This window comes from Megalops cyprinoides, chromosome 17, assembly GCF_013368585.1.
Source record: "Megalops cyprinoides isolate fMegCyp1 chromosome 17, fMegCyp1.pri, whole genome shotgun sequence".
In the NCBI taxonomy this organism is placed as follows: Eukaryota; Metazoa; Chordata; class Actinopteri; order Elopiformes; family Megalopidae; genus Megalops; species Megalops cyprinoides.
In genome coordinates, this window is record NC_050599.1 from 14,152,039 (window position 1) to 14,163,304 (window position 11,266).

Genomic DNA, 11,266 nt, shown 5'->3' on the forward strand with positions numbered 1-11,266 from the left:
CCAGTCCTTCAGACGGGGCCTGAAGACGCACCTCTTCAGACTCTACCTGGACTGACCCAGCACACAATTGCTGCCCCCCCCCCCGCCCATCAGTGCTGTCGTAAATTGCTGTGCTTTTTAAATTGTGCTTATAAATTTTTGTCTCTTGCGCCGCCTTTACCCTGACGCTCATTGTGCCGTTTGAAGTTGTTGAAGTTTGCCGTTCGAAAGTGTATCATACTAGTTGCCCTTTAGGCTGTAATTGTAAAAATCTGATAGTACTGCGTCCTCAAACAGACGCTGCTCTCAGCTGAGAACTGTCTCATTGTGGAACTGTACACATCCTGTCCCCGTACTGTCGCTGTACCTACTGTATGCACTTTTTGTAAGTCGCTTTGGATAAAAGCGTCTGCTAAATAAATAAATGTAAAATATAAATGTAAATAAATGCAATATTTTACTTTCATATCTTAATACGTACAAATATACTTCTGTTTTTCATGAGATAAATTCTGCATATCAGATGACTCATCAGGCCTGAACTATGCTTCCCCAATAAATCCTAAGCAAGTCCTCCTCTCCCTGGGTGACTGAATGACAGGGAAATAACTGTGTGTGCGATAAGAAAGAGTAATGAATGATGCCCTGGATACTGAGGGACCAACCTATTTTACTGATAGCATAATTTACACGGTCTGTTACATTCTTACCAACAGCAATGGTCTTGATGTCGATCAGGTAGGCTAACTTTTTGTTGTCTTCAATACCCCTCTGTTTCCTCTCATTCAGGCGAACGCTACAGATGTAAACACATGTATGAACAGACAGGTCGAGACGAAAGAGGAATAACCGCGTTGAAAATCTCAGGCAAGGAGCCAGAAACCCATGACATGAGGAGGAAAGACAAAAATAAAAATAAAAAACTGACAGGTTTGACAAGCCGAATACATTAGCATGGATTCATAATAACGAACTTCTCTCAGTGAAAGCTGACATGACAGCTGTGTGCAAAGCTTTCACTCCCTGCCATCCTCTTCCCAAGCTACACAACTAAAGGTCAACACTGCCACCTGGTGGGTGGTGTTAGACCTACAACTGCAGGTAAAGCTCTTCATTTCCTGTCCACATTTTTGCAGTATTTTGATCTTCCCTGCCTCCCAAATTCAAAGGTTTCCTGATTGTCACCAAAAGCCCAAAAGCTATCTATGTCAATGGTGTGAGGTTATTTCACTCTAAATGTGTTGAGTGTGCTGTAAAGTCTAACCAGATATTGAGAGTGGGGACACACTGCAAACCTGATAAGGTGAGGGTTCATGAATTCAGTCCGCACGGAACCCAGGATCTCATTGTTTCCATATTCCACCAGAGTCAGCTCACCAGCATTGAATATCATGCACACCTGGCAGAGATGCAAATGAAACAGCTATTAAAGAGGTCTCAATCTCTGTCTGATGAGCCACTACTATGTCCAGTTTCTCAGAGGAACAAATGAACATCAGCCTCCAAAATTTACCCAGGATGGCCTGCACTGTAACACAACTACTAAAATGCAAAATGTTCAGTTACTGCCCTGATGTAAACAGCATGTCTGTGGGGCTTGTGTGGGCCGGGGAACGCGATATCTTACCGTTTCGTTCTCAAAGAAGAATTTCTCGTTCCCCCCAGAGCCTTGCCACGCCACCTGTAAAATGGAAATGGGCCTCTGTTTACCAGCCTCCAGCACAACCCCCCCTCATCCCCTTTTCCACTACATTACACTTGCACTGATACGGTGGCAGAGGCTGTGCCATTATCACGCCTGTCATTTTAAACAGCACTCCAGCTCCTGCGAAGGCTCCTTCAAAACTCTCAATTAAACAGGGATTAGCACAGTGAACCATGACAGCCCTTGAACTTTTAATTAGAACATTTTTAAATGGGTCCTTGGAACTTCTAATGGAGCAATTTGTTAATGCAGTGCACAAACGGTCAACTACTTTCACAAAGGTGGTAAAACAACAACCTACATAACACATGTTCAATCTGGGGAAGGCAATGACTTGGACTTTTGGTTTTTTTGCTTTGTTTTTTTTCTTTTTTTAAACTTTGGCACATGATACAAAACACTGCACTGTCTCCCTCATGACAGTGTGACAGCTTTTAATGGTGCATCCACTCAAGGCTCGTTGTGTCATAGAAGAAAAACTCACTCAGACAGAGCAGTTACTCAGGTGTGTGATATGCAGTGATCCATGCACCGTGATGGCTGGGGTCAGCTGGGCAGGGGGCCTCGTACCTCACTCAGTTTATTAGAGCCAAGATCTCCCAGGAGCAGGGTGTGGGAGGTGTGGGCCACCAGGAAGCGGTCTTTCCCCATGATCTTCACCTCGTCGATCTCGTAGCCATAGTGGGACTTGAGCACCACACGTGTGCCTGTCGAGAGGTTCTTCACTATGACCTGGAGGTAGGAGGTGCATATCTGTTACAGTACTGCAAATGAGCAACACTGTGGGTCTGCTGCCAGGCATGTTTCACATGACAAAAATCTATGGGCACATACTGTGCTCAGGTGGACACTTACATCCATAAAACAAGGAACACACAACAGTATTTTGAGAGTTTGAATCCACTGTATGGAGACAAATGATTATGCTCAAATAACTGTAAGCTAGAGACAGAAATGTTCCGGTTTTTCATCTCAAACACCAAGTATCTGTTGATCTGACCTCATAAAGTGGTCTTTATATTTAAATAAAAGTATAATTTCTTTGGGGTTATTTTCATCTTAGCTGAGACTGAATACACATTCCTGCAATGTTCTGCAATACATTATGGAAAACTCAGCTGAATAACAGCTAACTTTAATGAATTCCTTTAATGAATATTAGCTGAAAACTTTACAGAACTTACCTGACTCAGACCCACGTAAGTCATCTCAAATTTATTCTTGTAGATGCTCCTCCGCAGGCAGCAGTCAAACTGCTCCACTCCTCCACACAATGTCCCCTGAGCACAGATGTTTACAAAACAAGTCATCAATTACAGCACAAACCCATGGGACGCATTTAATATTACAAAGTGGCAAAGTGCTGAACTAGACATTTTACTGCAATCCCAAAACACTTAGCCAGGCTCACTGAGGGTCACTTAACAGCATGCCAAAAGATATCTCAGGATGAGAAAACTTGTTGAAAGTGAAACTTTTTGAAAAGCCAATGTGTCCATCTTCCCATAGCATCACCAGCAGCTTTCTGTGGTGACACTGACCGCACAAAGCCGGGAGCCATCCTTCTTCCAGGCCAAGGCAGTGATGGTGTACAGGTTGGGGATCTCTTTAGGAGGGGCTTCATCCCAGCAGCTTCTCCGTGGACTCCAGTTGAAAACTCTCAATCTGGAAAAATAGTTTTAGGGATCAGCTTTCACTTCACTCATGCCAAAATTTCCAGTCCCAGATTCAATCTAACCACACACTCTTTGTCCTTGGTATCAAGCAACAAAAGCTTAATTTTTTGTCATGCGCACTAATAGTTTCCTTTCATTTCAGCATCTGATGAACTTGCAACGTTATGTGAGAAACTAAAAAAAATTAATTAAAAATTTATTAGGAGACGCCCTATTCCAGAATAATTAAAATTGTTTATACTTTCGCACGTTATCAATTTCTACAGTTTAATACTTTAATTGAAGCAATTTTGGCTTAACTGACTTTCTCAAGTTACCCCCTTAAAAAATACAACAGCAGTTCCCCACCTGAGAATCAAACTGGAAACCTTTTTGGGTTCTGAGCCCCACTCCTTTTCACTGCACCAAACTGCTTAAATTCTATGTGTAAAGTTAATTGAATAGAGTACTAGGACATTGTGCAATGGTAAGCGTGGGTCAATGGAAGTTCATGGACCTCGTAATGACACTGACCGATCATAGCTGCCAAGGACCACAGACTGGCCGCTGGGGCTAGTAGCTGCCACGGTGAACTCCTTCTCCGTGCGATCACGACTGTAGTCAAAAGTCTGTAATACATGGCCCTCCTTCCCATAGGCAACAATCTTCTTGTCACATCCAGCCACAATGATGCTATTGGCACCCCATGCCAATGCGTACGGTGGGCATGGGTGGGTCAGCAGTTTACCCTTCCGTGAACACAGGGGAAAAGCAGCAATCAAAAATTGGCTAATTGCTGCCTATTTTCCAACAAACTAACTTCAAATCTACATACAGTCCTATTGGAAATGTGTGGAAGAACTCTTACAGCATTGGTTAAATCTAATTTCAACAACATTGGGACTGGATGCTGTACCTGAGATTCACCTGAACCTTCATCATCAAAGAAATAGCGCACGACTGTACCATCGGCATGTCCTGAGAGTATTCCCTTCCCAGAGACACTGCCGGAGAAGATGACAGGCAGCACGTGACACAAACATAACACACCACACAGCTACAGGCTACATGTCCACCAAATGAGTCCACAGTATAATCAGAAGCTTGAGAGACAACATACATACTTTGATGTTAACGAAACAACATAGGACTCTGTTCCGTATATTGTGGATGACTTGTTTGTTTTTGTGTTGGCCAGACGAACCTGGTGGGAGGAACAATAAACTGATTGAATGGGAGAAATGGTTAGATTTGAGACATTTTGATACTTCCATTAAATTTATTTGTTTGCACAGAAAATTTGGTTATACCTGTTCTGTGTTTGTAAATGTATAACCCAACTTTCACTTCACTAAATATAACAGAAAAAATAACATACCTTCCCCTCAGCTAATCCAAAAATAATAGCGTGTTCTGCAGGCCATTGCAAACAGGTTACAGCACTCTGTAAAAGGAGGTATCAACAAAGACAAAAATATTATTTTTAACAAAAAACTTGGATATTAAAATTACATCAAAGACAGCATCAAAAGCTACAGGGTGTTTGTTTATTAACATATTAAATGACTTACTGTTTGCACAAACTTGTTGCAGATTACTTTCTTTTCACCCCTGTGAGGACCATAACAAGTCGATTTTAGATATGCGTGATCAAATTCATTTCATGGTTATTCAGAGCTAAAAGAATGTTTTATTTTTACAAACAGTAATTTGAGCACTACAGGGATTTGAGATGCAACTCACCGCTTGTCCTTTAAAACAACCATACATTTAAAGAAACCTGTTACACATTATTTTCAACCAGTGGACCCTTAGTTTACATGTGACAATTCCTCACACCCTCACATATATTTTGCATGGTGAAAACTTTGTTGTTTGTCTTTTGACAATTACATGTCACTAGGTGAGAGCTCTGCCACTCCATGTGAAATTGCACAGATAACATTCATATTAACCTTGCTGTTTCTCATTTTATGTTAACATTAACTCAGGACTCACTAGGCAATGTATCTGCACTTGCAAAGCTGTATAGTAACCATTATAGTAAATCAAACATCTTGTTGTCCTGACAAACAGACACGTTAATTAGAAGTACTTCCAGATTCAACCAACTATTGTGACCTTGATGTCTCTTACTGGGACACAATTACATGCCCATATAATTGTCAAAGATGATTGAAAACAACAACTTTAATGAACACACCTTGAACAAACATTGGTATGAAATTATGTGGACAAGTTTTTTTTATATTCCAACATTCAAAAGAACAAATGCGCAGTAGGCTTACTTACCATTCCTCTCCAATTTTGTAAACATAAATAATGTTGTCAGTCTGACCTATGGCGATTTTTGTGGAGTCAGGGGAAAATGCCATGGACTTGACAACATAGCTCTTCTTTCCATACTGCAAAGAGACAAATGTATGCCATATCAATATGATTCCTTATTCTAAAGTAGACTGCATCGTGTTTCAAATTGTGATGAAATCATGAACAAGGGCGTTTAAAATACGAGGGAAACGGACCTACTCGTCTAATATTACGAAAATTCAGCTTTACCTTTGAGTCAGCGGGTTTAGTGGAAAACTTGTCCCTTCTCTCTCCTTGTTCATCATAAAGTAAGACCACTCTGTCTACGGTGCAGACTGCAAACTTCGCGTTGTTTGGTGCCCAAGTCATGCAAGTCACCTTTGCAGCTCCATCCTACAAAACAACCACAGATTAACACGAAAATGTCAGTTTGTTAGCCAGTCAAGTGATGACTGATGACTGGTAACGTCACCTTTTCAATCAGGCAAACTGTCAATCATTCGAAACTGTCAAACTACAGAAGTAGATGGCTAGCCACAAACTCTTTGATTTACATAGCTGGTTGTGTCACATAGTAACTTACAGGTTAGCAACCTACGTTAGGTAACGTTATCGTACAGCAGTATCCGACCGACTAGCTAGCTAATGTTAACTACTCGCTAGCTGTAAGATCATCGTTCATGTAAATCTTTCATTCCTAGGTGGTCAATGTTAGCTAGCAAAATCCAATCCATAGAATGACCAGCATTCGGGAAATTAGCGAAGCAGCGAACCACGAAGCGACAAAAATGCAAACTTACTTGAGGGATTAAAAGGGTTTTCAGATGTTTTAGCTGCATGACTGAAACTTAGCGTGGTGATCTTTGCGTATTTCGCGAGCTATTTTGAGTAACTACCTAGCTAACAATTAAGTAACCACCGGAGACATCTGTATGGGAATTTGTAAAAAATGAATTTGTATTCTGTGTGAGTAGTTCTGTCAATTAGCTAGCTAGCTACCAGCTACTTATGGCAGACATTTCTGTAAACATCCGCTCTCCCTGGTTACCAGCGTCAACACGTTAACGTACCTACGCGGGAACGTAGCTAACGCACATATATTTGCGTCAGATCGGCAGTGTGAATTAAATCGGTTTTTTACTGGGTTTGCATTTCAAACTATAAAGGAATCTTAACGCTATCGTGTAAATGAAAGATTGAGAATGTAAAACTGTTTTGTTCAAACAGGATAAACTCTATTACATTCGAAGCTGCATTATAAAAGTGACCTTTGGAGATGCCGGGGATTGAACCCGGGGCCTCATACATGCAAAGCATGCGCTCTACCACTGAGCTACATCCCCTTTCTGTCTAAACAACGTCGATAAACACCACTTTATTTTAGCAAGGTGGCGTAGTACTATACCGTTCATTTGACGAGGTCAAGAGGCCTGAAAAACATGAAATCATTCCATGGTTTTGCGATATTTGACGAACCTTGAACGGTTCAAAAAATGTTCCCTGTCATTTAATGGGGTAACATGTTGGATTGACATGTTTTTGAATTGACAAGTATTGTTACCTAGCCTTAGCTTGAAAACTCGCATTCAGAAAATAACTTTGTGGGTGTGGGGGCACACACAGAAATGTCAAATTTGGTCATTTTACGTTTCTCATGTTTGTGTGGTATACATCAATATGCCCTCTCAAGCATTCCCGGACTATCAGGATCTGACCAGAGCAGATCCTGCGTTGCAGGCTTGGATGAATGAAACACGCGGCTTAGGCTGAGGAATGCCCTTCCCATTGTAGACTTTTGTTAGACTGCTCAAAATGTAAAGGCCAGGCCATCAACGAGTGCAAACCACGTAAACCGACCGTATGACAATACCAACATGCCAGAGATGCTGCTTTATGCTATTATATTGAGATGTTTGCTCTCACAGCAATTCTTGAGACAGTTTGTGTTGGAATGAGGAGGGGCAAAAAAGATAAACCATTTGAAAGGACTGTGTGTGGTCACTGAATGTTTGAAATATACAGGGGAGGATGTGGTGGTTAAATCTAAAATCGTCACAGTTGACTACCAGCCATGCTATCACGCTGTTGTCATCACGTGGAAAGCAAATCCTAATACTGCTGTCTAAAATTAACTGCCAAATAAATGTCCTCTGGGTGACAGGTCAAACAAACAGAAACATGACGCAGTGCAGATTGTATGCCAGAAATGAATTACACTCAAGTGACAGCATCAGCTTTCACATTGAGGACAGAAGGACAGGGAAAATCTCGGTGCTGTCTGTGGTCCTTGGCTGGGGGAAAATATAAGCAGATGGGAGGTTGATGATAGAAAAGACAGGAAAGACAATGAAGAAAATGGTCCTACTTGTAACATTTAGCTAGTTAGTGAGATTGATCAGTTGTCAAACCTGTCAGAGTAAGAAGGAGTAGGGAGGAGTAACATAAGAAGGAGCAACTTCAGCAGTAATAAGAAAACCTACCACAATGCACAATCAAATAATTCAGTGCTTTGAGAGGTTTTTCCTCAATCTGTGGTTTCTGAAGGAATTCTTTGAATTGATTATTGGGGCAACCTTCTACTTTTTTGAGGCTTTTGTCCGACTACTGGTCCAGCCACCGAGGAAGGACGTGGAGGGTGAGATTGCCCTGGTAACGGGAGCTGCACATGGCATTGGCAAGATGATAGCGCAAGAACTGGGTCGATTCGGCGCCACCTTGGTCCTCTGGGATGTCAACTGGGATGCCCTTGACAAGACAGCCAAGGAACTACGGCGTACTCTGGATGTGCGGGTTTATGCCTATGCCTGTGACTGCAGCAGACGCACAGAGGTGTACAAAGTCGCAGAACTGGTATATTGTTTCACAAATACTTAATGGAAAAATAAACCCAGATTTACTTCAAATAATGCATTCTATCTTATTTCTATTCTAAAATAATTTTTTTTCTGATGTAAGAAACATTTTGATTATATTGTTCATGTAGTGTTTCTATATTTCTATAGTATTTTTAAGACTCCATGTCTATGGTAATCATTTTAGAAACGACATCTCTCCATTAATGTATTTTGGCACCGTCCTTAGACTTGGGGTTCACCTGTCATATGTTTTGATTCTGTCACTGTCCTTTGACTGTCACCTGATCAGGTGAAGAGGGAAGTTGGGGATGTGTCCATCCTTGTCAATAATGCTGGGGTGGTAACTGGAAAGTACGCATTCACTGAAGCCCCAGACAACCTGGTGGACAGAACATTGAGGGTCAATGTTGCTGCTCATTTCTGGGTGAGCGCTTGCTTCCTTTTTTAGACATTGTTTACGTCACATGTGTTGTACCTCATGTTATCTCTCAAGCAGCATTTTAGAATGTGAGCTGTTATATAGTGCCATTCCAAATCTTACTGGATGTTGAATTTTTGTGGAAATGTACAATTTAGCATTATTCCCCACACTTGCATTTCAACAGAATTCAAAATCAGAGATAAATTAATCAGTTTGCAATACCACATTTAAAATATACACTCCTTAATAACATTTACATTTTATATTTGCATTATATGTTTACTTTTTTAACATTGTCTTCAATTTATAGACATACAAAGCCTTTCTCCCAGCCATGATGTCCCGGAACCATGGCCATCTCGTGTGTGTGGCCTGTCATGGAGGTCTCTTTGCTATGAATGGTTTAGCAGGCAAGTGGATGGATCCCATTGATACAAGTTAGGCATTCCCATCAGTCACCTGTGTAGAGTTAGATGGTGGCTGGCCTAAAAAGGCAGTTGCCAACTACAGCTAGCTGTAGGTGAGGTGAAGCGAGGCTGAATGTTATTACCTGATTTGGCCTGGGCATAGTTATGTTTGGAGAATTATGTGTGTTTACAGAGCCAACCAAGAAGGAAGTAGCCTAGCATAAATGTTAAACAAATCATTGATTTTTTTCAAATTGATTTTATTTTAAAGTAAATACTGATCATGTCCATATGATCAGGCACTGATCAGTGGATCACTGGTCCATCAGGCAATTGACCTATATAATATTTATGATTTGTTTCATACGTTATATGCAGGAGATGCATAACGACAACCTGAAAACATAATTTTGATATGCCTGAATTCAGTTAAACAATCATTTCCCCTTAAGTTTTGATATCATGAGTGGGAGGTGCACAGTTGTGTCCATTATATTGATTTTTTCTTTCTGGCAATTCATGTTTTCCATCAACTACAATAAATCAGTAAAAACAATATGCTTTAGCTTTATCAAAGATATGCTTTATCTTTGCTCACAGATTATTGTGCAAGCAAGTTTGCAGCTGTTGGATTTGCTGAATCAATTGCCCTGGAGCTTCTTGTTCTTAAGAAGGAGGGTATAAAAACAACCATTGTGTGCCCTTACTTAATTAATACAACAATGTTTGGAGGATGCCAGACAAAGTAAGTCCTCAAACCTGTTTTCTGTATTCTTTGCATATCTTAGGCTGGGAATGTGTTTGGTTGTGCTTTAGGAAACACTGGTCCTCAGGCTATAGCAATTACTGTTAAAAACACATAACAATGCACACACCACTGTTACCATACTTAAGAGACATGATGTGAAACAACAATAACAGATTGAAAGGGGGGAAATTACATCCACACACAATGATAGAGTAACAGTTCCTTTTCTCTTTTTGTAATTAAGGTGGCCTTTGTTTCTGCCAATCATGGACCAGAGTGAGGCTGCGAAGAGGATTGTGGATGCCATTCTGAGGGAGAAGATGTACTTACTATTGCCCTCCAGTTTGTACTTCCTGATGGCCTTGAAAAGGTTAGTGCTCCTCTCTGCCTGTGGTCTTTGTGTATGTGTGGATTTTAACATTTTGGATAGCCATATACTTTAGAAACACATGCAGAGGCCAGTGGCCACAGTGGCTAGAATACATGGCTCTTTTTGGGGGGAGATGGGAAGGGAATGTCCCCCTGGAATAGACCCAGACAGAAGTGCTCTTATTCTGGGCACTGAGTTTCTGTTCACTTTTTATGGGTTGTTCACAGGCTGACACATTGCATTACTTTGTAGACAATTTACAAAAACACAAAAAATAATAACTTTAGAATAGTTTTTGATAACGTATTAGTGTATCACAAATCACATTATCGCATTGTTTCTTGGAAGGTAGAGATAAACATTCTTGCAAATTATATTTTGATCTGAAGAGCAAAGTTGATTCAAGGCATCTTTTTTGTTCCAGTTTCATGCCAGCTAAATTGGGAATCATCTTTGTTAACTTCTTTGGTGGGTTGGATCTGATGGACCATTTCAGAGGAGTCCCTGTGCCTGTCATCACCTTTAAAAGGCCACAGCGACCGAGGGAGAACAGTGTCATTGGGGAACCACAAAATGCACAGATAGAATTCAACTAAACACCAAACAGATGAATGTCATTAAATTCATTTTAAATGTTTCAGAACTCATTCACTTGCATTTGCCGTGATTAATGGAGGTAGCTCTGACTTGTATTTATTTTCAATATGTTTCAGAAGGCTAGAAATATATTCATATGAGGATGCAAAGAAAATATGGAAGGTATTAACAAAGAGCTTTATTGTGAATATTAAAAATAGATATTAACCATCGTTACCA

At 40.6% G+C, this 11,266-nt stretch overlaps 2 protein-coding genes and 1 non-coding gene across 4 annotated transcripts in view; 1 reads left to right on the plus strand and 2 right to left on the minus strand.

The window, feature by feature from the left end:
• The window catches only part of ift172 (intraflagellar transport 172), a 28,625-nt gene extending 21,942 nt beyond the window's left edge, over positions 1-6,683 (minus strand). For both annotated transcript variants that reach the window (XM_036550360.1, XM_036550359.1), the window contains exons 1-14: positions 6,450-6,683; positions 5,899-6,042; positions 5,632-5,744; positions 4,911-4,950; positions 4,718-4,783; positions 4,464-4,543; positions 4,256-4,343; positions 3,874-4,088; positions 3,226-3,349; positions 2,869-2,964; positions 2,255-2,416; positions 1,607-1,660; positions 1,275-1,378; positions 690-775 (exon numbers count right to left, since the gene is read on the minus strand). In XM_036550360.1, coding sequence (XP_036406253.1) covers positions 690-775; positions 1,275-1,378; positions 1,607-1,660; positions 2,255-2,416; positions 2,869-2,964; positions 3,226-3,349; positions 3,874-4,088; positions 4,256-4,343; positions 4,464-4,543; positions 4,718-4,783; positions 4,911-4,950; positions 5,632-5,744; positions 5,899-6,042; positions 6,450-6,488 — 1,411 coding nt within the window. In that variant the 5' untranslated portion in view covers positions 6,489-6,683. The remainder of the gene's footprint in view (positions 1-689; positions 776-1,274; positions 1,379-1,606; positions 1,661-2,254; positions 2,417-2,868; positions 2,965-3,225; positions 3,350-3,873; positions 4,089-4,255; positions 4,344-4,463; positions 4,544-4,717; positions 4,784-4,910; positions 4,951-5,631; positions 5,745-5,898; positions 6,043-6,449) is intronic.
• A 237-nt stretch (positions 6,684-6,920) lies between these two features.
• On the minus strand, positions 6,921-6,992 carry trnaa-ugc. The gene has a single exon. It is a non-coding gene; the product is annotated as a tRNA-Ala (tRNA).
• Positions 6,993-7,884: 892 nt separating this feature from the next.
• si:dkey-221h15.4 (uncharacterized protein LOC563950 homolog) lies at positions 7,885-11,103 on the plus strand. The gene is made up of 6 exons (XM_036550609.1): positions 7,885-8,499; positions 8,794-8,928; positions 9,236-9,335; positions 9,933-10,077; positions 10,325-10,450; positions 10,875-11,103. The coding sequence occupies exons 1-6, from the start codon at positions 8,134-8,136 to the stop codon at positions 11,044-11,046; spliced, it is 1,044 nt and encodes a 347-aa protein (XP_036406502.1). The 5' UTR covers positions 7,885-8,133; the 3' UTR covers positions 11,047-11,103.
• The last annotated feature ends 163 nt before the right edge of the window (positions 11,104-11,266 follow it).